Source organism: Haplochromis burtoni, unplaced genomic scaffold (assembly GCF_018398535.1).
Source record: "Haplochromis burtoni strain Fernald_Lab_line unplaced genomic scaffold, NCSU_Asbu1 Contig_48, whole genome shotgun sequence".
In the NCBI taxonomy this organism is placed as follows: domain Eukaryota; kingdom Metazoa; phylum Chordata; class Actinopteri; order Cichliformes; family Cichlidae; genus Haplochromis; species Haplochromis burtoni.
Window position 1 is genome coordinate 1,681,859 of NW_024582409.1, and position 27,938 is coordinate 1,709,796.

A 27,938-nucleotide genomic window follows, 5' to 3' on the forward strand; every position below is an offset into this window, starting at 1 on the left:
TGCTCACACTGATTAAATTGCAATCGATTTCTGCAAAATGTCAGGAAACGCAAGGGTCTAGTGCCATTTAATGTGCGTCAGATGAGAGCTGTAGGTAAGGGTCTGTGTTATCACTCATATGTCACAGAATGTGGAGAATGACAGGGTGGTGCCAGGGGTTTAATTGGCGTTAACACTTGTGGTGTAGAGAGCAGGCTGAGTCTCCTAGGCAATGCCCAGTCAATGTGAGTCAAGAGAAGCACTCAACAGGCTTTGAAGGGAAGCAGTTATATTTACTTACTGAGATGGATTTTGGAGGGGATTTTTTTTTATTAAGCTTTACAACAGTCTGGAGAGTGATGGAAGGCATGAAGTTCTAAAGAAATAAAAACAGAAAACAATAACTTGAGTACACACAAATCAAGATCAGTCAACACGGAGCTCTCCTAAGCAAAAGAAATCCAAGGCTAATAAAAACTGATTTTGTTGACTAATAAAACAGAGCCTATGATCAATATGGCTGTAAATTGCTTTTGTTGGATAAGGGACCACCGGAGCTGAATAAATATAATCATGCAAAATAGCCTCTCTAGAGCCATTATTTATCCAGGACCTATTCATACATGTGGCTATTGTTGCTGCAGCACAGAAAGACCTCTTGAGTTACTTTAAAATAATAATAAATGGAAACACAAAGCTGGAGCAAAAGGACAAAACAATTCACTTAAAACATCTTGGTTGACACACATAAGTACTAATTAGCCCAGTAATTTGTGAGGAGGAGACAGCCAGTCTTGGTCATTGTGCTCAGTTTCAGGTTTCAAAGACATGGAAAGATTATTCTTTTGGATTACCTAAATGGCTTCGCAGCGAAAAAGCCATTAATCAAAGGCACCCTCTGGTCAGGAAATAGCTCCATAGAAAATATCTACAACCTTCTCATTTCAGCACAGAGATTTCTGGCAAAGCTATAAAGCAGAGTGTCATGAATGACTGGCCCCACTCCAAACCCATTAATGATGTGATGATTGAACTCTCATTCACAGAATAACCCAAGACACTCAAAATGTCGTATCAGCTTTGTCAACAAAGATCGTTTGGACAGACCAAGGTCACTTATTGGAGATGTGGTCTCAATGAAGCTCATCGCTTTCTTAAAAAAACTTTTGATTAACAGTGTAGTGTACACAGTTGAGTTAGGACATTTAAATCACTCCCACCCACCGGTTGAGATAAATAAAACTTGCCTCATTACAATGCATTGTTCTGCTCGAAAACCTTGGGTCTTGGCATTCAAGTGAATGCTGCTTTGACACACGCCAAATTTGCACGCTTAGCCCAGAATGGCTCAGCAGCATTTGAAGAACACGACATGAAGCCTAAGATGATGGCTCAGCCTAAAAACTCTATATATACCAATGTGACCAAATATCCGCGTGATAACCTGGAACAAAGCCACGCCCTTCAACAAACAGATCACAAAAGACGCCAACAACCTGGTGCCTGTCACCGCAGAACCCCACTCAGAAGTAAATGTCCATGCCCTGTCAGGGTTAGAGTGGTGTATGCTGAAGGCTTGAAGTCTATTCTTGGCAAAACGATGCCCAGTAGTTGCACTCGTAGACCAGGCCTTTAATCTTTTTGACCACTGAGAATAGCTTTGAAAGCACAAGACACTGCCTGCAAAACAAAATCTGATTGATACTGTGTCAAACCGCATAACTCGTCATGATTTTTATACTCGCATGAATTTTCAAATGATAAGTTACTCCGTCTGTGAAGCAGCAACTCATTCATGTAAAACACTTTCCTCTGGATGTTATCCTCCGCTGAATTGACTGGGGTGGTAGGGGGTGAGAGAGCTCCAAAATTCCAACATGAAGCATGACAGATACATAAAGTGGAATTTAGTTGGAAGTTTTCTCAAATCACAGATAATTTATTCTGCTTTGTTTCCTTGTTTTTCTTCTCTTCCACATGGAGCAGGAAATGCAAACATCCAGCATGAAGTGTGGGCTAATTCATCACACAGAAACACGGAGGAATATCTGATGGAAATTTTGCATATCATGCATGTATACTGTGTGGGAATTACAGAGTGTTACAGCTACTCTTTCGAAATCGTGATAAGCAAGGTTGTGCTGGTTTGTTTTGTGCGTTATTTTGCATTCCTGTCTGTCACTTGCATAAATATGTGATTTCCCCATTTTTTTGTGGATGCAATAAAAAAATCTAATAAAACACTATTAGAAAAAATAAATGATCCATATCTTGTGAACTAATTTTTTCGCTGTAAGCTATAGTTTTATAGTTTCCCTTTCTTTTATATACCACACTCCAGTTTGCGGAGTCGTTTTGTAGCTTCAAATTCGCTATAATTCTGCACTGCATAGTTTGTTAGAGGATGCAATATTATTATATGAGGTTTTTTGCACTGAAATGGGCAATTAGCCTCTGCACTGTGCCGAGTTCCCTCTCAATTTCTGCCCCAGGAGGGTGACGACAGCTTAAAGTGATCAGTGTGTTATCGATGGAAGGAGAAGTGGCTGAAAGCTAGCAAAAATAATTATAGTTTTATTTTAGTGGTAAAAGATGAGGTGATCAAATCTTAGTAGCAAGTATAAGACTAAATTTAGCACACAGTGTTGGGCAGAAAAAAAGGCAGTTATGATATTACAGGTTTCAGAAAGGCGATAAAAGAGACTGGAAGAGAAAATGTATTGTGGAGTTGAGACCAGTAGAACAAAGGCTCACTTAGAAAAGGGGGGAGACTTCTGCGCTCCATGCAAAACTGCCTTAAGATAAAGTTCTTAAAGTGGCTGTCAGATGCTGTATTGAAGCCAGTAGTGAGGCTCCCATACAAGGTTCTTCATGGTGTTTCCTTTGATTTCCTTCAGCCTGAGAAAAGCACTGTCCTAAAAAGGGAAAAGGAAAGAGATTTTTTGTCCCCACGTGTCCTTACTCCAACATGACCCTCTATTCAGATGCTACTTCCGACCTTTGTCATTGCATTACATGCCAACTTTTCTTTTAGCTAGACTGTTTCAGCAATCTTTCCGCCCCTTAAGTTACAATTGCTCTAGTGTTTCCATCAAGGTCAATGAGAGGTGGTTATAAACAGAAAAAAAGAAGAAAAAAAAGCAACATAGTGCACTATGGTATTCAGATCCAGCTCTAATCTCCTTTCTCAAGATGACGGAGGAAAGGGATCACATATGACGGAAGAGTCTTTATAATGGATTGGGGGGGAAAAAAAAGATGACGATAGCCCACGCAATCACTTCTCCCTCTGGTGCAAGAACTAAATCCCAAAGGGAAACTCCTTATAAACATTCAGTTTGTTCAAGGCAGCTCGAAATGTGTTCAGTTTCTCATTTATTGTACCTCTGGTGCATATCCAGCAGAGCTCTCCAGTAGCATGTCGACCAATCAAAACCTGGAAACAGGTTTGCTGCTTCTGCCATGGCAATAATTTCCACCCCTCTAAGAGGCCTTCTATTTCAATGTAATTCAAACAAATGTATTCATATATACTTATATATTAATCTCATTTGATTTGGCTTTAATCAGTGACAAAACCTGTTTGTTTAGAGCAGCAGGAAGGCTCACAGAACTGGTGGATTTTGATATTTAAACATCATGCTGGATGGTTATGTTTCATTCCACTCACTAACAGGTGGAAGAAGTAAGGAATCAAGGGGAATGCAAATCCTCCCTCACCTCATCTGAGCCAGAATGAAACTCCACTTTGGCTGCGATTTTCATCCACACATGGAGTTTTCAGGAATGGGAATAGTGAAAAGAACACATTCGCTTTCACAAATTGCATGAAATCCTGCCCAGGATTCGGTGATAAGGGTACACGGTTTGAAGAACTGCACACATTTCTTAGTGAAGCTTTGATAGATTCATTTCATTAAAACGCTCTTTTTTATTATGAGCAACATTAGTGACCTTGAGGAGTCGGTCGCCTAATCACCAAGGTTAAAATATCTGGAGCAATTTGAATTTTTTTTTTCTGTCTGCAGTGTCCTTGTTGCAGACAGAGCACAATGAGATTTAGAATTAAAGTGGATTGGACAGGAGGTATTGCGTCACAGTCTAATGGGGAGCCTACAGCCGATGGCAGTTAAAGCATGCACATCTGAAATGGGAATCCAACTCATTTTATGAGCTGCCTCTGATTTTGGCTTTGTCTAAGCTTTAGGTAAACAGTCAACAGACCTCGCGTGATCTGACTTTGGACATCTGACAAAACAATTATTGCACAAAGAACTATTTGTAAAACTTAAAAACGTTTCTTTTACAGTTTTCAGGAAGAAAAAAAAAAGATCGACTAGTTGGACAAAACAGAACCATCAGAGCTGGATCTTACTGTAGCCACAGCTCTGTGGTCAATATTGCAAACAGTGTTTTGACTCCAACACAAACAGTTTCGATCCTAGCCTCCCACTGATCCAAACATTTACTTATTCAAATGGGCTGCCAGTTATTGCCTGAAATGACAAAGTGAGGGAGTATCGTTGCTGTTTAAAGATGTTCCAAAGATTGATCCTGGCTGTCTGACAACGTGTGCTTTGGTTCTGTTTTATTGCTTCCATAAAGTGCTCCAATGAGACAAATTTAAGATTCAGGTCAACTTTGAGACCTTCTTAACCTCTCTAATCAGCGCAGATATGACACAATGCATGCTCTGAGGTTTTTGACTTTAATTATGGCCCATTATCATCATTGTAGAATGAACACAGAGGTCACAGATTCTTTCCAAATTGACCCTCACATTCTTCTTTTTTCTGTTTTTGTCCTCAGCTTTTCTATATTATGCAGCATGTCTTTCCGTACAAAGTCTGCATGCATAGTTTCTCTGCGGTTTCTCAAATTCATGCCTGGGGATGTTAGTGACCCAAGACTTTTTATTTGCAATGTATTATTTGTTTTTGTTAAAGCAACTTACTCTCAGGTACTCCTCAAACTTTGTCTTATTACAGTGTTTTATTATAAAAAAGAACCAGAACCTTTCTTTCTTTCTTTCTTTCTTTCATTCAAATCTAAAAAGTGTATAAAATAACAAATTGACAAGTCTAATAACTTGTTTCTGTCACAGTGTGCTGGACCATAATTACACATCTCAGTGCTGTAATTTCCAGTATAACCTCATGATGTTTTTTTTCCCCCCTTTTTTTGTCTCACCGTTACAATGCCTAAAGCCAGACAAAATAATACAGAAGTGTGTCTGTTTGGCTCATTGTCACAGTAGCGCTGCACTTAATCCCCTTAAGCGACCGAAGTCCGTGTGTGAACATAAATGTCCGACACAGTCAGGCTGGACATTAAACAGTCTTTAACCTGCCAGCTCCCTAGTACAAATTCCAAGTGATCTCTGATTATGCCCTTCTGTTTCAGATAGTTCCCTTGTGGTTTGCTTTAATCTATTTTACCTCTATGAAATAGCTAAATTACCTTCTGATACTGAACCTTTTACTAGGTCAGTATACCTTAAGCTGGCGTTTTAAATTATTCACTTTTTAAGTCGTAATTGTTAAGTCATGGATAAGCAACTACAGTCATTGAATTTAAATGTAATTTCAGTGTTTTTTTTTTCTTCTTTTCTTTTTCAATTAGTGAAGCTAATATTTTCATTCCCCTGGCAACTGCAAAATTGCCCATCGGGGTACTTGTATCTCCGGTTGGAAATCACTGACATAAACTGCTCTGACCCTGCTTCTATAAAAGCCAGAGTGGTGTTTGTTTTGCCCAGTGACAATTTTGCAACAGCCACAATCACATGATTGTAATTACTATGCTGATAATTTGGATTTGTTAGCCATCACTACACAGGAAGTTACAGCAAGTGAAGGCCTAATGAACAAATTCATTTTAAAATGCACATTTGTCTAAAATGTATAAATAATCATTTTATAACTTCTGACGCTTATTCCTGTATTTTCTTTTGTCCTTGAAATGCTCTGAAGAGGTTACAAGAGGTTACAAGAAATATGATTTAATATGATATGTTTAATGATAACATGTGGCCTTTTCTGTATGTTACAGTGCTTTGAAATCAATGCATTCATTTGATAGTTAAACTAACAAGAAAAAGATCAGATGAAATAAGGAGAAACCTTTCCTGAAAAAAAGGCTTTATTACCCATTGAATCTCAGGGCTTGCAAGCTTTTACATAAATCTCATCTGTCTTCATCATTTTGCTGTTAAGAATGTATAGTGATCCTGAACAGGATTGAGAAGAGATATATAATAGCATTGCATGCAATTAGATTCAAACCCATGCAAGAGCTGAAAATGGATGATTTCCCAGGGGGTTGTACTAATCCACTCAAGTGCTATGGCACCTTGTCATGCTCTCCTTTAAACAAATCATATTTTTATCCCGGCGTAAGGTCATGCATTCCTGCAGCTGCCAAAATTATTAGATTTGGCATTACTTCTTAAAACAGTATAGACTGTTCTGGGCCACAGTTTACCTTAGCTGGGCATTCATGATGAATCCGTTTCACATCTATAAATACACTCTCCTTGTGGAACGACAGCCCCACAGGACATTCATGTCCAGTTTGCGGGTCTCACAGTTGTACTGTAGTTGATGAATGCCTTTCGCAAGACTCTATCATCAAACAGCTGCCAGTGGAAATGAAAAGCATTACAACATCCATCAATACGTTTACATGTAAATGAAAGTGTGTGTGTGTCATGACTAAATAGATTACACATAATCACAGACACCACAATAATGCGATCCCCTGTAATAACGCCGATGCTTAACATGTGTTTACCTCTGCTGATACACCACTGTGTGAGCTGTATTAGCGGTCGCACAGATTTGCATTGAAAATCTCGTTCCTTACGGAAAAAAAATTAAGCAACCTGATTTACAGGTTAACGTACGGCACTACGATAAGTGGCCTGTAAGAGTTCATGTAGACAAACACTGTCATTATGAGGTTGAGAGGTTTGGCTCGCTGTGATATTTACCAGACTTGCACAGTGTTATGGTTAACCTACTTTTGCTCATTCAGACAGGGAGGGGGTTGCTGGCAGCTGCCTTTCATAGTTTTATGCCAGCGGACTGATCTCTCTCTGGGTGAAACACGATGATAGGTGGATGAGGATATTCTCTTAAATGCCTTATTTATGATAACAGTGCTTCTCAACAGGAGGTGTCAAAGCTGCATAAAATTTGCTTAACCTATATACCAAAGTACAGATAATCAGAGTATAAAAAGGTGCTTGAGTATGAGGGACAATTTCCATAGCCGTACTACTCCAAGTGTACCAGTTGCTTCAATGAGTGAACCTCTAAAGTCTATCACTAATATGTCACTTTGCTCATTACCAACCAACAGATGACCCAGAAAACTTTAAATTTAGTCACAGCGAGACATGTTTAATGTTTTATTCGCTGTGCTGTATAATGTAATGACAGGCTTTTTTCATCCCTGGCTACTAATACAAGCGTTCTTCCTCAAGCATTAGAGTATACCTAAGGCTATAGCAAATCAGCAGATTTGAAAAAAAAATGAAACAGACTAACAACAAACACATCAAAATGGCCAATTACTTTCAACACTGCAGACTATTAAAGACAGTGAAAGAAAAGGTGAATGAGGAATAATCCAAGTTCAAGTACTTATTAAAACAAGCAACCCCCAAAAGATAATAACAAAACTGTTAATTAAAATCATTTCTTTTTTCAGTTTTGCTATTTTCCCCTTAAAAGTCCCAGCAATTCTGTAATTTTGTTATATTTTACATGAGATATAAAACTACCTGGGCTGGGAAGCCAATTTAAGTGAGCTTTGATCACTGATTTGCATTTATATCCAATTTGTTTGCGTGTCCGAAATGGCAAGTTTAGTAAGGCTCTGATGAGTAAGTTATTCCAATCAATCTCTTTTTGTGCAAAACTTGGCTCGGAATTACATGATGTTCCCACCGTCTGTGTACTAATAATCATAAAGGTCTAAACTGACTGACCCCACAGGTGAAATAAAACCAACAGGAGAGTGAGGGAGATGTCAGTTGAGTACTTGCCTGAACACACCCACACAGTCCTCTGGGGAGGTTTAATCAGCTAAAACAAGTGAAAAAACACCTATGTGGGTGGACAATGGGTGTATAAGGGCTTTAATACTAGTGAAATTGCTGCAAAATGGTAAACTTTAAAATGTAGCTTTAGCCTATCCTTTTCACACCATCTGTAGCAGCATTTCTTTGGCTTGTGAGTTGAATTTTTCTGACAATACTCATCATAAAAATGCTCTAAAGGGAAGTTATATATACAGATTAACCACAATATTAAAAATTGGCTAAGATTGTATCGGTTCCCCTTGTGTCACCAAAACAGACCAAACTCTTGGCCCCATTAGGACACGGTCACAGGACTTCTGGGGCTGGCACTGGGAAGTTGGCAACTGATTTTTCTGCACCCTGCAGGCTTGTGTGGGTGGGGCGTATGTGAAGTGGTCTTTGTCATGTTCGGTGAGTCATTCCTGTCGAGTTTGAGTGAAGTGGTAATCAGCTGCTGCAACAGTGATTACGTGGTTGATATGTGTTAAAGTAATATCCATATGAATGCCAAAAGATAGCAGAACTATAATGAGAAAGGATCAATATTATTCGTGTCACCTTTGAGAAATTTCAATGGTGCATGGCTTATACAGTGCAACAGATGCAAAAACAAGTAAATATATACGCATTGCAGGACACATATTAAGATATCTGAAAGTTGTTTTGAGTAATAAATTGAAATGCAAAGAAAAATTGTGGTTTTCTATACAAAGAAAGGATCGAAAATTTTATGTAGTTAATGTGCTAATGTATGCATCCTCATGCAAACTTGAAATCTCCCAACTAACTCCAGCTAAAACCTCCTCCAGTCAAGTTGGCTGCATCATTAACTTTCGAGTCCACTTCCAGTAAATGCTAATGAGATTTCTCCTTTTTAACCAACTGAGAAGCTTAACATAAAGTGGGTTTTATAAAAACAGCAAAGGTGACACCCGCACCTTTGCTGTTGCTTTACCCGTGTCAAACAGCTGAAAATTGTGAGGCTTGCTGGGTCTGAAAAGTCTCTGGATCATGCACTTATGTCTGCATGACACTTAAATCTTCTTGAACATCTACCACTTTTGTCAGACCGCCAGGTTTTGCTACACCAAACTGTGTATTGATTTAATAAACTGTCTATTGATTCTAAAAGGCTGGGCAAGTTTCTGTACTCTGCCTGGTTCTGTCTAGTGCCTCCTTTCTCTATTTTCCATCTTATTTATGATGGCAGACAAAGCACTTAAAGGGTGAAGCTTTTTAGACAGAGAACTTTTGAGCATATGACAGAACGCATTAGCTTTTCCACTTTATGCAGATATTGGCCCACTTTGTCCCTAAAAAGGCATGTAGAGGACTATTTTTGCCCAATTCAAAGTGAGGAAAGTATGTCATGACCCAGTAGCACATAGCGAAACCTGTGTGAAGTCCTGCCGGATCGCTTCCCTTCGCTATATCCTTTCTTGGCGTTAAACATTAATCATGATTGACAGATTGGCGTGTATTTGAACTCCTCCCATAGGAGAATGTGTTAGTAACACCTTCTTAACAACCACTTAAAATGAAACGGTTGTGTAGTCGGGAATTTTCTGTCAGACGGGGTCAACAAGAGGAGTGTTAATTCCCATGAGTCTGAATGAGGACTCAATGCATTCTGTGGTGGCATACATCTTTTAAGCATGGGAGCAGAACAATGATTAAAGGACAGTATTGTGCAAATGCCTCCTTTGCTGCCCTGTCAAGTCTGTCCACTGTTATAAAGAAAAAATAAACTGTGAAATTGCTGTTGCTTCAACACATGCATATCATTACAGCACTACCTTGAATCCAAATTAAGGAAATCATTACTGAATAGTGAAAGTTGGCAGGTACATTTATTTCCATGTCACTGTGCCTGGTAGAAATTTAACAACACATTAATCAATTTGGTTAACTGTTTGGCTTTTTCTCAGTCTGTTTTCACAAGTATTTTACAATCATTGTGAGTTTTTTGTTTCTTTTAATCACTAAAAACCCTCTATATTCTATTAAAAAATACAAGTACATGAAGAGACAGTCTGCATTTTATCATTACAGAGAAACATGCAGTGGACGTTTTAAATTTAGTGACACAGGTCACACAGCAATGTATAAGCTGAAGTAGAAAATTGTATTCTCATCCTTGTAACTCAACAACTTTAACAACCTGACTTGACAGATTGTGGTAAAAATGTTTACTTACCTAAAAATGATACCCTGATCCATGCCGCTGCGTTAAACATGAAACTACAGTAAGCAGCAAGTTTAGCTAGCCATAAAAAATGAAGACAAAGAGAATAGCTAACCTGACAGGGGCTGTGTATAAAGGGGTGGCAGAGCCACCACCAATTTCATTCTTTGGAGAGTAGCTATCAATATAGTTGATATGACATCTCCAGTACCACTGCATCTAAGCCCGGACAACAGGAATGAACCACTGTGTTGAGAAGACTTGAAGGACATTTACTCTATTAGTGCAATTCTAATGTACATTTACTTTAAATAAGTATTTCTGTATTATCCTCTTTTCCACTTTCACCTTATTACATTTTGGATGGAACTTTTATGCAGTGTAGTTGCTAAATATTTTGTAGACATTGATTAATATAAAACATTAATACACTGATAAATGATCCGATATTATTACAGATTATACAGAACACCAACAGCTGTCATCTCCAACAATAATATTGTGTAAATACTAATAAAGCTACTTTCAGCTGCTTGCTTGTCACAAGGGTTTGCCACAGTGGGTAGCTCCCCGAATTTGATTTGTCAGATTTTTACTCTGAAAACACAAAGAGACGTGCCTGTTCTCTAAGCAGCTACACTAAGGAGCCACTAATAATAATTACTTGCTATTTATGTATTTAGAAATAAAAAAAAAAATGAATGAATGATGTGTATTTTGATGCTAATCATTTTGTTCTTTTCTTTAAGTTGGATTTTTGAAATGAACTATAGTGTAAGTAAAAACCTCATCTCACCATTTTGTTATTTAGTACAAAATGATTTCAGAATTTCGAAATGTGGCGGTCTTCATCTAATACCATGGGCATGGTCTAGCATGGTCATATCATTCTGGGCACTGTACATGAGCCTGACAGCTGTGCCCAGTTTTTTTCAGAGGCAGTTTTTAATGGTGATTTTATATCTGACAGTGTTTTCTGATTTTCTGATGCTGCACAGCTCCGCACCTCGACTTGTTCTTGATTAAAATCGAATTGCCTTTGCAACTGTCCGTATCCTCCAGGAAAACAACAAACTGTCTTTGACACTTTGTTTTTTTGTACAAAATAATGAAACAAGGTATACATTAGATAAGTGTAAATTAGTGAGCTTCAGAGATGAGAGAGTATTTTCCCCACTTGTAACTGATTGCTGGCTGCAGGGTCGCACTGCATTTGCCACAAAGATGTGAGATGCTTCCATTTCTCATCCTACCTAACTCCAGGCATGAACATGACTTTTAAAGTTTTTCTTATATTCCAGATTTAAACCTATAAAAATGACAGCAAATTTTATTCAGAAAACCAATTAGAGTCATCTTTGGATCGTGTCCCATTGCAGCACTTTCCTTTTTTTTTTTTTTTACTGGAAAAGAGAAAAGATTCTTTCAACATGACATAAATTCACTCACTATGTTTTAGGCTATATAACCATGTTATCAAATTAAAATCTCTTTAAGATAAATGCTCTGGCGTCTAGTTTACATTACCTAATAGTTCCCTGTTTAAGCCGTTTATTTGCTCGTTTGTTTTCTAGGTTTAAAATGCAAATAAACCTGAAAAGCAGCGTTTTGAAAATTCCCCCTAAAGGCATGCACGCTGTGTTCAACGACATGACTGAGTTAAAATGAAAACTACACTCTCAATATTGTTTACTGTTGTTTCCCCACCAACAGTTTTCAGCCAAGTGGAACCATCTCCCATAGAATTTAGTGGAGGTGGAAGACAAGCTCTTAATCGGCTGTGTTATTGAATTATTGAATTAAAAGCTTAAGTACTCAGGGTGAGCATGTCAATTTTTCACAACTGAATGGTACAGTGCTCATTCTATTTTCATTTGAATAGATCATTTGTGTATGTAAAATGTAGAAGAATGGAGGTATTACACATATCAGTTTCATTGTCTGTAATTCCCTTTCACTGTGACTGTAATCATTCTGAGAGACAAGTCATATTCATCCAACACTGCATGCTGGTCCTTAATCTGCATTCAGCTCCCCTCGACAACATAGCACTTTTTGTCAAACAGCTGTACTGTAGCACAGTGTTAATTAAGAAAAGGCTTGCTTCAAAGCAAATTTTGCATAATTATTGCAGAAGTGGAAGTTTAACCTGTATTACATCCTTAAGTGATATAGTGTTCAAAAGTTGGAGGAGTAAGAGTCGCAGCAAATGGTTCAACCCTTTTCCACTTGACATTCTGCTCACCTGTCTTCATCCCTCGTGTTCTGAAACCCTGGGACTGATACAGATAAAATGATGTGATGTTTCTGTCTGTATTTCAATGGGATGAGTTGCTGTGACCCACGCAATCTCCCTCTCAAAGAGTATTTCAACTTATGCAGATGAGCTCATCAGAGCTGCCTGCTGAGATGAGACATCTAGGTCTGGAATTGTGTCAATACCAGCACCAAAACAAATGCAAATCAAAATCCAAATTAATGTGTTTTCCCCGAGGAGAAACTGAGTCGTACTTATAGTCAGCTCTCAGTAGATGACAGGATTCTGTTATCCAGAACTCATGAAAAACAAGGCATTCTCAAACCGCTCACTGAGCCAGGGTACAAAAGTCAGTGTCTCCAGATGGAGAAACTAAACTAAACTAAGTAAAAAGAAGCGAGAGGCTTTTGTGTGATGGTTTTACAGATGAGAAAATAGAAAACACTTTTACATTTCCAGGATTCCAGGAAGTTTAGTGATCTAACTTTGTAAACATACATCCATGCTTATGTTTAATCTCTCCATACACAGTGTCAAGTGAGTATTTTGGCAGTTTTCAAAAATAAAAAGAAAAAGGAATTAAAAAAAATGTATATCCCTGTCTCCTGCTGCGATGGATAACCAGCAGCCACATTTGGAAAGCAGGAGAGAAATTAGTAAATGGATGGATTGCTGCAGTTTGTCTGTTTGAATATGTCTGCAGACTATGGCCTTCTGTCACTACACCTACCCCTTCTGCATTTGATTGAATAGTAAATAGAGTACAGTGCATGCAAACAGCAAATTTGCACATTTGGTCTCGTAATGAGGAAGGGAGCAAATATCGAACATTTTGTACAGTCAGTAAAAAGACTATAAAACCGTGGATATTAAACGCTAGGTTCTCCTAACCTTGAAATCGCTACAGTGAAGATGTTTTTTTTGTGCTTGATGCATTATTCTTTTTTTCTTTTTTTGCATATAGTTGTGATAACCTCTAATAGCACTATTTGTTCAATCCTTTGCTGCTGCAATGACCTACTTCCCCCCACAGGGATCATTAAACTTTCATTTTATCTAATCAAAGAATTCATTGCAAAAGTCCTTGCTTGTAACTGCTTGTTACTGCTGAATGTCATTTTTTTCCCCTTTTTTTTTTTCTTAGAGTCGCGTCTCATCATTTGTCAGGAAACATGCATATTTAACAAACCTATAATCACAAGTAGCCCAGACTGACAGCAGCTCGGATGACTTTGAATTTAAAAATATCCCTGAAAATTTATCCATCTCTTCCGTACGATGCATATTTTTAATAAAAGCATTGAGCAGAGGGAGTCAAGCCATCTTCTGGTGGGTGCACTAATACACAGTGCCTGTTTTTATTTGCCTTTATTAAATAGAAATAGCTGTGTAAAATGTTGATTGTGATTTTCTTTAGCAGTTTCTGTGACTAGGATCTTTATTACTGCTAGGTCACATGTGCTGGTATACAGTATATAGCTAAAGTTGGCACATTTGCAGAGTCACTAGTGCTATCTGTCATTAACACACATTAAGCACCTTGTAGACATAAAAGCACTTCTCTCACATAAACAAGACAGCTTCAGAAGTTGTCACCAGTCAAAAATAATTGCCTTCCATGCACGCACAGTGTATACAAATTTAATAAAATACACAACAAGTACAGTGGCCCACATTCACGTGTAAGCTCAGCTTATTTTCACATAAACTGCAGAGAGGACGACAATAAAATTACAAATACATTCTTAAAAAATTGTTTTTCGAGGAACCTCAAATGGTTTCATGAAAAGGGACATTCCCTGTTGCACCACCATTAACAGTTCATAAGACACTTCACTTTTTGAATGTAACGTCACTGATATGTATTTCAGTTGCTGTGATATTCAAAGAGATGTTCCTTATACACTAAATGGAGACAGAAAGCTTCACTGTACAAAAGCAGACAGGACTCAATAGCTTAACAGTAGCAATTTGTTCAACAGCCTCACAAAATTGGAGTTTGAAATGTGTAAAATACAGACACCTAAATCGACGGGTACAGTACACTATGAAAACACTTGTAGTCAGGTAAGCACTGATTGGCCCCCACCTCCCCCCCCACTCCCCCCCACCCCCACCCACCCCCAAATCTTCACAGCAGTCAAAGACACATATTTCACTTGAACACAACAAGTCACAAACTCAAAAAGAAAAGACATACAAAGCAGATGGTTTTTGGTTACAATGCGTGTCTGAACACCTCTGTGGGTTAAATTAAATCAGCTCTTGGTCATTTGATCTGTGATATCATCATCATCACCCCTGGCAGGTGAGAGAGAACGGGACCGCGCCCCACCTGTCAGTTACCAGAGTCCCGAGGGTCGAGAGCACAATCTGACCCCCCACACTCCTGGCTGATGACAGAGCTGTGAATGAGACTGCTTGACAGGGACTTAGGCCTGAGCTCGCAGGTCAGGTAGGAGGGCTCCTCCAATTCTGTGTGCAGTGGGGAGCACTGGCCATCTGGAGGGCCATAGGCACTGCTGTCTGAACCCCCGTCCCTCACTTCTTTGGGCTCTTGGTTGGCCAAGTCCGGGGGCACACTACTCTTGGTGGGACTACTAGACGCAGATGGACTCTCCTGGAGCGGTGGGCTTAGTGCACGCTGCGATTTTAAGTAAGGTTTGACATTGGCCACAAGGATTGTACTGTCCCGCTGTTCCTTTCCAAACGTGCTGAGGGTTTTTCTGCTGTTGCAGCTGATGGTGCCATAAATCTCTGTCTCTACCATTGCATCCATTCCCACAGGGATGAAAAGGTTGGTGCGATTATCGGCGCTGTCTGCTTGGCTTCCTACCCGTAACTTTGGCATCCAGCATCTGTCAGAATGTCCCAGTGCACGACATTCATCGGTGCAGTGGACTGATTTGTCTTGCTCTGTAAAAACAGTTAAACATTTTGTTATTGGACCATGCTGGGGTGAGTAAAAAAAAAAAACAGAAGATGATGTAGATGGCATTTGAAGGATGAGCAGCAATAATAAAACGCCACAAACGGATGCAAATTTTGATGCTATTAAAATCCAGCTCATAGCTAAGTATCTTTGTTGATATAGAGTATGTGTCACCAGACATTTTCAGAATGAATAGCAACAGCAGCTTATTGCGACAGCAACTGTGAGGGTTTGAATTTAGCAATGCATGTTTTCCATTCTAAAAACTGCTTACGATGCAACCTTAAAGCACTGATACGCAAATAAAGTCATATAAAAAAAAGTTCATTTTACTCTTTTCTTTTTCCGTTATTGTACCAAATGAATGATTCGTCCTATATATGAAATCTTTTCCCTCTGCTATTCTCAACAACCTGTGTAGGTGTTTCCTGGAAAATATCATCTGGTGCAGAGGAAGTGATGTTTTTTTTTTCATTTACATTTCCATCAGAAGAGGTTTGTGTGAAATAAACAAAAAAAGAAAGAAAAACAAGCCTGAATTTGCATGACTGCATTTGCCATTTCTGACCAGAAAGTTTTGAAACACTCCGCAGTTGGGATGTTGTTCGACATTGTGCGGGCTCATTATTTTCATTTTTATATATTTTTTCTAAAACTTCAAAAGATAGAATATTTGGGAGGGAGTTCAAAAACTGTTATATTGACACTAAAATAATATATCCAAGTCAGTTGATTTTAGTTTGATTGTGGAAGTGCCATTTGACCTTGAGTGTTTCTTTTATTTATTTTAAAGGACTCTGGTGCATAGCCAGGGGCTCATTGGCACATTTGTCATCTTTTTTAGTGGATGCATATTGTGAACTAAGCTGTTCTCTGAACACTTGTGGACCTCTGCTGTAGTAAACAGTCATCAACAAGCTCCCTAAACAACTGTCTTTGGACACTGGCTAAAATTAAGATTAAATCTTTCTCATAAGCTTCTTTTAAAAGGCCAAACAATAAGCTTTACATATAATCCACACTGAAAGTATTGAGTACTGTTGATTTAAGTGGTCCGCTGGATATTCCATGGCTGCAGTAGATTCTGCTTGATTGGCTGATGCGGCACACCACAACACAGGACTGCACAATGTGTTCATGGCACTAAATGTCAGCAACAAAGGAGAAATGGACAGCGCTCTATATTTGGGTTGTAAATCCATCGTTTACATTTCACACCACACCCAGCCCTGGAGGGGTACAATAAGCACACAGAAAGCAACACGTACCACAGAGCCAATTTCCATGGTGTAATGATGTAGAAGGTGTTGTTTTTCCTGACGCCATTACACTTTGCTATTGAAATTAATTTGACAATGATGCAATGGGATGTCTTGCATGTAGCCACAAGAATAAAAATGTCAAACACGTCTTTTCAAATTGACGGTAAATCCTACTTTTCTTTCATTTGCTATACATGAAAATGAAGCTGCAATTTAATCTATAAAACTAATATTTCAAAGAATCCTCCAATTGTTCTGCTGACTGATTAAACTTATGTAAAAAAATAAGTTTTCATTTGTTGTGATTACTTTGAGGTTTTAAAGGCACCCTTTCACTAAATATACAAAGAAATGCAAACAATGAATTGATTAGTATTTGATTAAATATTTAGATGTTGTAGATCCCAGAAAATTGATTCTGTTTACTTGGGGATAGTGTTTTCCGTTATCTCCAGATGAACAGAATCAACTTTCTGGCATTTCCTTACCTGGATGACTGAGCATGCATCAAGACATAGATGGCTTGTACGCTTATTGTTGAATGGGGGAGACATTAATACAGATTGGGACACAAACAAAACAGGACACAAACACCGGTAATACAATCTTGTTACATATGATGTTAAATCTTCACATCATTCCTCTCTCATAAATAAAAAATCACTTTCCTGCAACTAAAATTCCAATCAAAACTTGTATTTCATTTATATAAATAACTGCAATATTTAATTCACATGACTTGATGCTACTCTGATTAGCTAGATAAGACTCCTCTATCTTGCTCACATGTCATTCTGTGGAGCAAATGAGTAACCCTGAATGAGGCACTTGATCTCATTTTGAAACCCGGCTTTGATGAGGATGGGACTACACAGCCTGGAATAAGAGGAAGCTCCACATGAACGCGTTCATCCTAGAAGAGGTGGATAGATCCTCCTTTTCAAAGGCAACAGTACCTTCCGCATAAACTGGCCTCGACCAGTTTGCTGGAGGATACTGAACGGCAAAGAGGAAGTTCAAAATTAAAAAAAAAAAAGATACCTCCTCTATGCCAAAACCCCCAAAAGCAGTAAAAAGCAGCACCATGTGCCACACAGCCAGTGGAAGCTCATTTGCAAAGTACATGCCACAATTATCACATACCGCTGCTCAAGTATACGAACACCAATACACCCACACATAGCCATAGGATATAATGGAACTGTTATTTATAAGGACTGGGCAGATTTAAATGGGGTTGTTAATTTACATAAGAACTGTTTTACAGATTCCACGTCTGCAAAAATGTTGAAGGGAAAGATTTTTACATTTTCTTCCCAACAAATGTTAAAATGGCATTCAGTGTGCTACAGATTTCTTGAAAGGGCAACAGTCATTTCTTTGTAACGTTGTGTGTGTTTTATGTGCAAAGTAAAGACTTTTGGGAATAATAGGTGTAATTTTAAATCATGTCATCTCCTAATTGTATATGAGATGTGACTTTTGTCTGTTTATACATGCCAATGTTTTTCACATTGAGGTTTTCTGTAGAAAGATCTCGCATCAAAATGAGTATAAACACAGACCTTGCAGATTTCACTAAATGAAAACCCCACCTTTTACCTTTGTGTGCTGCTAGTTGCTCTGCTGCTATTCCCAGCTAAGTAAACATAACAAACATTGTAGAACTGAAGATCCTTTATATAAATGTGTGATGTGAGACGTGCTCTGAGAAGAATTAAACCAGCCGGTGCACAGCTAATGCACACAGACTCACATTTTCTTAGCAGATAGCTCTAATAATTAGTCCAATGATCTGGAAATTTTTATCTTTTTTTATATTTTGCTTTTTAAATTTTTTTTCAATTTATTTGTATATAAGACATAAGCGGAACATGTGCTTTATCAAGTTTTCTCAGATCAATGATCATCATCGATTGTGCTTTTACAGTTTATATTAAGTTGCATGTGATCCAAGGTAAAGAACAGAAACCTTTGTGATTATTGTTAAAGTTGTATCTAAACAGTAGAAATAAAGTCTTCTCTTGGTCGCTCATATTTGTACTGGGTCAGTACGATGTGTAAATGTATCTTTGAAAACACAAGTAGATGCTGACAAGCCATAGCAACTCTTAGATTTACTAAACAAATTTGTATTTCTGGGTTTCGGGCAGCAATGATTTTTTCCTCTCATGCTTGAGGTTGTAAGAACTTATGTTGCATTCTTAGCATAAACTATTATGGTGCTTTGTCAGGATTCAAAATATGCATTTGCTCAAAAAGCATCTTACAAGAGAGAACTAAATTATGGCTTTGATTTGGCATAACTGCAACACAGATCCTGCATATTGTAAGTGCTACACGCTTTGATGCATCTACACCCCAGATTACAGTTCTGTGCCCCATGCATTTGTGTTTCTCCATCTTCTTTTCTCCGCCACAGAGAAAAAAGTATTTTTTATGCACAGATACACAAGGCCAGAACAATAAGCATAAGCAAGGAGAAGCAGGGAGATGCTGAATTCATTTCCATGCTGCCTATCACCAGTGTGGAGGAGCGAGCAGATGATGCTGATGCAAAAGGATGTATGTGCTTAGAAGGTACACCTGCAACAGAGTAAGGTATTTTTGCCGTTTGCACTATTGTGTGGTGCTAGAAAGCCCAGAGTAATTGAAAGACATGTTTATATTATATAAGATTAAATTGTTACTCAGATAATACTTTACATTATAGACCTTTCTGCTTAGAATTTATTACCAGCATGTAAATATTGTATATATGGCACCTGTGCAGTTTTAAGCATATCTAGGCTCATACACACGAGCTTATAGTGTCTATCAAAAGCTATAACGTATCCTATCCTGGAATTAAGATTATTAAATAGTTTATATTACTACAGTTATAATATATATATGTTTAGGGATTTTGCAGTCTCCACTTGGGTGCCAAAAAGAGGTGTTATAGCTTAGAACAACCACATTCATTAACAGCTGAAGTGCATTAAAAGGCATATTTTAACTGTTTATATTGTCTGTTTGATTGGGAAGGTTAAGCTATTACCCCCCTTTTTTTTTTTTTTTTTTGCAATTGTGTAAATTGCACCAAAAGGATATTTTTTCCACTTTTATTGTTCTACACTACAGGTTTTTCTATAACACACAATATATACATAGGAAATTAACTAGGCACACTAGCTTGTATAGCAGTACTGTTAGATGTTGTGGGATTTTGATAGTTTAAAACAGGCTAAATGAAGTGGGAGTGCCTTCATCTGCTCTGCCTGCTCTCCATTTTACATTTATCACTGAGTAAAATTTTGTTAAATGCGTGCTCTGAAACGACGGAGCACCTTTATGTATTCTGCTGCTGCATTTACACCGCCACATAACAGAAACATGACAAAGTGACAAATAGCTGTGATCTTATGGGCAACTGTAGAATGCAACAATAATGTGTTCTCAAAAACAAAGAAACTGCCTGCCCATTATAAATAGAATCAGAGAAAGCCTAGCAACATACCCACTGTGCATCTGGTGTCTGTGAGAGTGAATAAATATTCAGAGTGCATGATGGTGGAAGCTGCACAGGTGCATATATTACCTGTATCAAAGCAGCCAGGAGACTAGAGGGATGGTAAAGGTAAAGACATAAAAGCAATACTACTTAACCCACAAGCTTTTGTGTTGGTGCATTTGGAACTAAAATTCTGAGGTGTCTCCATTTTGGATAATAGCACTATCTTGTCTAAATCTGCAAAACAGTGGCTTTGTTGTTCAATAAATGTACCTGCATGTTTGTGTGGTGTGTGTTTGTATGTGTGAGAGAGAGAGACAGTGAGAGACAGAAGGAGTATGTGGGTTGGAGGGTGTTTTGTGTGTGTGATCACGTCTAAGGCATAATGCATAATGTAGACCTTCCAGCTTGTAGTCTGCGGACAGTGACACCATTTAATGTTCAACTGACCAACCCCAGGAGAGAGAACAGAGTTTAATCCAACCATTAGTTTTGCCTTTTAACTGCATTCCTCACATGCAAGCAGGGAAGCCATTAGCAAAACATGTTGATATTAAAAGCAAAGCCCGAATTCATCGCTTTTCTCTTATCTTATAAATGCAGGTCTATAAATTAACTGACATTCCTGTCAAGCGAAGCGTCAGTACTGCACTTGTAAGTATTCCGTTTTGCATGTACAAAACATCTCCTTCAATATCTCTTCATGTGATTGGCCTTAGAACTTGGGTTGAATCAGATTCAGAAATGTGCTGCAAAAAAAAGTGATTGAATTTACACCTCCCACAGAGTCAAGTTTGGTCTACCATAATTCCTCATAGCACGCACACACACACACACACTCACTCACTCACACATATATAAAAGTGAGATAGATCGAGAGAGAGAGATTCGCACATCCTTCTGGCAGCCGCAAGAGTGTTTCCATCTCTGCCCTCCTGAGCATGCTGCAAACAAACAGTACATAGCAATGTAAATGGTGTGGAAAGTACTGCACAGGGACATGATGACCACAGCCATTCTCTTCCAAGGCGCAGACAAGGAAATGAGAAACATCACCACTTCACTCAAGTCCCCCATTATCTTTTATCTTACCACTGAGAGTTGCTCTCATATTTTCAGTTTATATCCACAATAGCTAAATATATCAGACCCTATCAGGTCAGCCAGGTTGAAACAGATTGACAGTCATCTATGATTATACTCCTGGCAGCGCCAATCGTTTCAGATTTGTGAAATAAAATTTAACATTTCTATTTCCAGTTGGAAAGCAGGCTCCTCTCAAAACAGTGCAACCACAGCAAAACCAATAACAGCTGAGAAAGTCTTTCCAAGCAAAAGGTGGAAGCTCTGTGTCGTGTTGCACCATAAATATCTTTCATTTTGCACCGCAAGTGCCGATCATGTTTCTTGTCTCTGTCATCTTATTCAGGACATGTATGTGACAAACCTGTATTAAAATAATGACATGATCAAAGAAAGGCGCCTACGGAGGTACACTTTGCCATGCATATGAGGTGGTTTGATAGCTAAATCAGACAGAAGATGTTTGCAATTTCTACCTTCAGCCAAGGAACACTTTTATCCTTTTAAACTATCATCTGCCTTCCTCTCTGGTGCCTTCATGTCATCTTTGAAACACAACTCAGGCTGCATGCAAGTTAAAGTGGGACAAAGTAACACTGCAGCCACAGCATCTAATGACAGTTCAGCTTCTTGACAGGAGAAGTGGCTGCATTGGCTGCACCCCCAAAATGGTAGACCCCCACTTAAAGATCAGTGAGGTGCATGCATGTTCCCACTGGATAAACTATAAATAATGTCTAGTGTAAGAGTCAGATAGGCATCTTCAAGATGTCCACTCACCTTGCTCGAAAGGCTGGCCATTAACTGCTGTTGCTTTCATCTTGAGGGCCTCCCTGGCAGACGTGTCGCAGTGTGAGCCTTTATTAGTATCCTGGTCACTATCAGCTTGGTCACTATCACCATGGCCACTGTCTCGGAGGCTTGCTCGTTCTGCATCCTTAAATGTTGAGCTGCAGCAGAACAGGAAGAGGACAAAAAGAAAGAAAAAAAAAGAATTTAACTTACCTCTTAACTCCTGTTTGATAGCCATAGTCAGCTGGCTTGATACAAAAGTGAAGAAGCTAAATGCACTGGTCAGACGTTTTTGGCTAGTGCTCTTACCTTTGAACAAATGGCTGCCTGCTGCCAGCATAATTGGGCTCTGAGGGAAAATTTTCAGTCTAAAAATGAAAGGAAAATAATATTTTACATTGTCCATGTTAAAATTTTAATTGACAGCCCAAGTAACATGAGATTAAGACAGGAAAAGAAATTCCCTTATCCAGTTTTTAGATTCGAATTTCTTTACTCTAGCACGTGGAAAATCTGCTCAAGAAAATCTGCTAAGCACCTGGCAGTGACGAAATCACGAGAGGAACAAATCTCCATTGTGACCATATGTACTCTCCCTCGGCGAGGCGAAGAGTTAAGCATTAGCCACTGTCATCAGCATCCTTTCCACCCTATCTTGACAATAATGTGTTTGTGTTGATCACACCCACATACTCTAGTGACTGGTGACAGTGCCAGGCCTTGTCATCTGCGTTATCATCTCCAAATGAGACTGTCTGCGAGACTGTCCTAGATATTTACATCGTTTACAACACATAATTCTGCTGTGCTAAACTGCACTACAAGCCTATGCTGTCAAATTAGCATGTTAGCTGGCTCGTGTATTCAACCCTGCCGTCTCTACAAGGCATGGCTGGACCCTATTAATGGCCTTATCGTGCCAACTTTGGATACGGGCTGGTGGATCTGGCCCATATTTGCGGGGAGCGAAAAATGCGATTGTAAGGTTATGCTGTGTGCATCTTGCTGTCTGGTGCACATTGGTTCAGTAATGTGATCGGACAAGCTGCTCAAACACCTGTCCAATCCCACATTTCAGGCAAGGTTTTGTTTTCACTCTATAGCAGCAGATCTGGCAGGGTCACAGCAGCCTTCTTCAAGACTCACACTGTTTGCATGTCTAACTGAGAGTGCTTTCTGATTATGAAGACCAACTGTACCATTTTCCAACAGAAGACTTAAGATTGAGCAATTTCGAAATGATTCTCAAATACTGCTATATAAAAACAAAAATCAAAAAACCTCTCCTTAGTGAAATGCCATTTGAAGCACATGAATACGATTCAACAGTAAGTTGCCGTATAACGCTTTATATGCAGAGAATGATTCAGAGCATCATAACAGCGGGAGAAAAAGTGAAAATAATGATGTCTGCTCACAGTGACAGAGTTTCTCTTTTTTCAGTCGATTACTTTTCTTTTGTCAGATCAGTATGGCTAAGCAGTGTGTACAGATAAGCAAGAATAAAGGGCTGATAAAGAACACAGTGCAGCATCCTTCTTACCTGTATCACTGACATCCTATTCGCTGGAGTGTCTGTGCTAAGCCCGGCAAAGCTGGAGTGGCAACCTGCCCTGGGGACTGTCAGGCTGTTTGGGGTGGTTTTCAGGTACATGACCTCTGACCTGGGCAGTGTGAGTGGCAGGGGGCTCTGGTAGTCAAAACAAATTGGCGAGGTGATGAGAGACGGGCTGCTCACCACGTTCATTCGACTCGCAGAATCTCTCTCCTCCATCTCACTTTGAACCAGCATGATGTCACTCTTGTTGATCCGTTTCTTTTTCCCCTTCCCCACTGGAGGATTGGAGTACTCAGCCATGCGGCAGTTATAATTCCCAGCCTCCTTATCTTGATGCTTGGACTTGACAGCAATGGCGGTCATGACTGCTAAGAGCATGACAGAGATAATGCAGAGGGTAACTATGAGGGGCAGGGACACATCCCAGTGCTGCTGTTCCCCACTCGCGCTGGATCCCCCTCCTGTTGCTGTGTCTGTGTTCGCCTTAATGATCAGCTTAGCCACGGCAGATAAGGGGGGCTTGCCATGGTCAGTTACCTTCACCACCAGCTCAACCACTGGGGCGACCTCCTCCCAAAGAGCATGGGCAGTTCTGACCTCTCCTCCCACTGGATCCATCTCAAACAGGTGGTCATCGTTTCCCTCTGTGATCTCATAGGTCAAATGTCCACTTTCTCCATGGTCATGGTCCACTGCTTTCACTGTAGCCACAATGTATCCAATACCTACATTTCTAGGCACCGGGATTTCCGCTGTATCATTCTGAAGAAGCGGTAAAATAATAACCGGGAGATTGTCGTTGACATCGAGAACACTGACTCTAACTGTAGAAGTGCTTTCCATGTGAGGTGATCCTCCATCTTTAGCCTGAACTTTGAACTCAAATGATTTAGTTTGCTCATAATTGAAAGACCGGGAGGCATATATGGCTCCATTGGTGGGATTAACAGACACATATGTGTAGACTGAAACATCTCCTATATGTGATGGAAGAATGGAGTACGTCACTGTCCCATTTCGACCCACGTCTGGGTCGTGGGCCAAAACGGAGCCCAAGTACTCCCCCGGGATGTTGTTCTCAGGCACCTGTAGCACATACACTGCTTTTGTAAAGCGTGGTGCGTTGTCATTTTCATCCAAGATTTTTACAGTAAATGACCTAGTGTAATTCAAAGATGGGATCCCATTATCTCTGGCTACAATTGTTACATTGTATTCATCTTTCATTTCCCTGTCCAGAGGTCTATCAGTGAGCAGCGTATAAAAATTGTCATTGTTTTCTTGCAGTCTGAAAGGTACATTTCCTAGTACCCGGCACTGAAGTTGACCATTACGGCCGGAGTCTTTATCTGTCACTCTGACCAGCGCTATGACAGATTCTGGAGGCGCTGCCTCGCTGATGGCTCCCTGCCGGACAGAAACAAAACTAATTATTGGCGAGTTGTCATTTTTGTCAAGCACTTTGACGGTAATTTTACAGTGGCCTGGTATTGGGTTGGGCCCCAGATCCTTAGCCTGCACATCAAACTCTATGATTGGATTCTCTTCATAGTCAATCTCTCCCTGGACCTTGATGACGCCAGTATTGGGGTCGATGGAGAACAAATCTTGTATTCGCTCAGATGCATATCCAGTGAAGGAATACACCACCTGCCCGTTACTTCCTTCATCTTGATCAGTGGCGTTCAAATCTATAAGTACTTTTCCAGGGGGAGAATTCTCTGGAATCTCTAAAACATAAGAGGATTTTTCAAAAACCGGGCTATTGTCATTCGAATCAGTCACTCTGACGTTGATCTGCATGGAGCCCGATCTTGGATACTCCCCTCCATCTATTGCTGTGAGAAGGAGGGTGTGATGACTCTGATCCTCCCTATCCAGAGGTCTCTGAACCACCAGCTCCGGATATATAGTCCCATCGCCTCTCACTTTTAAATCCAGAGAAAATGTATTGTAATCATCTCTTGTGACCTGGTAGGTCTTTATCCCATTTTCCCCAGAATCTGAATCATGTGCAATAGTGAGAGGAAAGCGTGTCCCAGCAGCTGCGTTTTCTGAAATATCAATATTGACATGATCTGAGGGGAAACTGGGTGAGTTATCATTTATGTCCTGTATATCAATCTTGATCATGCATATTTCCTTGTCATTTGCAAACACTTCCATAGACAGCTGGCACTTTGGGTTACGCCTGCATAATGTCTCCCTGTCAATCCTTTGTTTGGTGAAGATTAGTCCACTCTCCGGGTCAACATCCACCAGATGTGGTGCTGAATTCTCCAGTACTCTGAAGTTTGATTTTTTCCCTCTCTCCATGGTCCCATATCCGGCATCTTTTGCTATATTACCTATAACAGTTCCAGGTCCTTGCTCCTCCGGGACAGAATAATTGAGATTTTTCAATGTCAGGGCTTTAACCCACAGCAGTAAGAAAACTGGTACAGAGAGACGCATCCCTTCAACCTGATCCGCAGTAGTGGCAGAGAGAAAAAAAATCCTCGTTGACTTTCAACCTGTTGATTACGGCAAACCTAGACTACTAAACCCGAACCCGGCATGTGGTTTACGCCGATCTTTGGCTAATTAGGTACTAAATCGATGCGTGAACCGCTACCTCTTTTTAAATTGGTATTTTAACCTCTTTCATATGCCGCTCGGCTATGATGAACTCTTTCTGTAAACAAAGATGACCGCCTGGCGATACCTGATGTATGAATTAAATATCAAATTCAACATCGTGTACGAGAAATGCTTTGGGTTTTTTTTCGTTGTTTTTTTTTTCTCACGGGGGGGACTTAATGAATAATCGATGACTATAAAGTATTAATATTCCCTCCTGCATCCAAGGTTAAAGCGCTTGAATCTCTCTGGTGAAGGTTAGACCGTAGCTTACAAAAGCGCATTGCCCTCATGCGACATCTACACCTAGGCTACAGCAAATTCTGACATGCCCGTTCAAAATGCAGCATTGGCCGATGTTACCATTCGCAATGCATTTACTTTTTTCCCTGTGCGGCACACTGTTGCATATGGGTTCTGCTCGTGTAGCATATACAGCCTACCCATGCCACAAAGTAGAATAAAAGCAGGATATAGAGCTGCTACTCCTGTCCAACCTTTTGTGTTCCCGTCATTCAAGAGCATCTATAGCACGGCTGCGACTTTTGCCCGATGATTGTCCTATAATCAGTCCAGTAATCCCATAATCCAGTCCAATTGGACCCAGTGCTCTCGCATCCTTCATTCGGACAATGCTCATCTGCACTGCCCCCGTAAACGTTGCCAGAAAATGCAAAAAGAAAAAAAGGCTGCTGGAAGATTTCAGATAATCAAAATTAATCGCTTTTCCTGCGCTCAGTTCTCTCCGCGTCAACTGTTGAAACCTGCTCCCTTCACAGTGAGCTGATCTGCCCGGAATCCTCTCGACGCCTTTATAACAGACTCCGGTGTAGGTTGTTTCTTGGTGCATTTAACATAGTTTCTGATCGTCTTCCAGCAAATGAGTGAACAGTGACAGATCTTGCCTTGGGGGTTTCTCCAATAGGTCTGGCAAGATCGCATGAAGAAGGGCTGTTCTAGTGCTACGTGATTCATTTACTGATGTGCGCGCACAGAGCAGCAGCATCAGAGGGAAAACGTGCTTGTGGATGTTGCTCCTAATACATGTGGAAGTGAACTAGGGATTATGAAAAGATAGGTGAAATGTGTTTGGCTGGGAGGAAGTAGAAGCGGTGAGGACTTGACAAGTGATCATTTTTAAGGTGAATTGGATCAGATGGCCAACATGGTGTGGAAAATGTGAAATTAAAGTTGATAAAAATGTTTCAAGGTTTCTTCCCCTTGCAGTGCCATGTTCTTGGTGTCATTGAACATCTTTGGATATTCAGAACTAAAGATTCTTATTAATTATTAAAAAAAATAGCAGGCGACCACCTGTCTCTTGCATTGCACCTTGTTGTCGATTAGTGCGATTAGTTTTGAGAAAATCTAACCATGACATAAAATAAGAGACAGACTGTGGGTGTTTTCAGGATTATCTCTGCAAAGGACATAAGAGAACTGCTTATTCCTCTGAAAAAAAAAAATAACAAGGCTTATTTCCCAGCTCAAATATCACAGCTGTTGGTATAACCTGCCTTCTGCATCTATCACACTTGCTTTCAATAGCCTATCCACATCAATCTCATATCTCATATGGAAAAAGATGGACTGACATTTAGTTCACTCAGCATTTCAACAATATGACATTTGCATTTTTTCCCCCTCACTTGACCAAATCTTAGTGACGCATGGGGCTCCTTGGTGATGCAG

At 39.7% G+C, this 27,938-nt stretch overlaps 1 protein-coding gene across 1 annotated transcript; it reads right to left on the minus strand.

Moving 5' to 3' along the window:
- Nucleotides 1-14,631: 14,631 nt before the first annotated feature.
- Nucleotides 14,632-27,264, minus strand: LOC102293151 (protocadherin-17). Its single transcript, XM_005921397.3, has 4 exons — nucleotides 23,613-27,264; nucleotides 22,379-22,437; nucleotides 22,058-22,227; nucleotides 14,632-15,423 (listed from the first exon to the last, which is right to left on the minus strand). Exons 1-4 carry the CDS (start codon nucleotides 26,079-26,081, stop codon nucleotides 14,846-14,848), a joined length of 3,276 nt encoding a protein of 1,091 aa, XP_005921459.1. The 5' UTR covers nucleotides 26,082-27,264; the 3' UTR covers nucleotides 14,632-14,845.
- Between the last annotated feature and the right edge of the window lie 674 nt (nucleotides 27,265-27,938).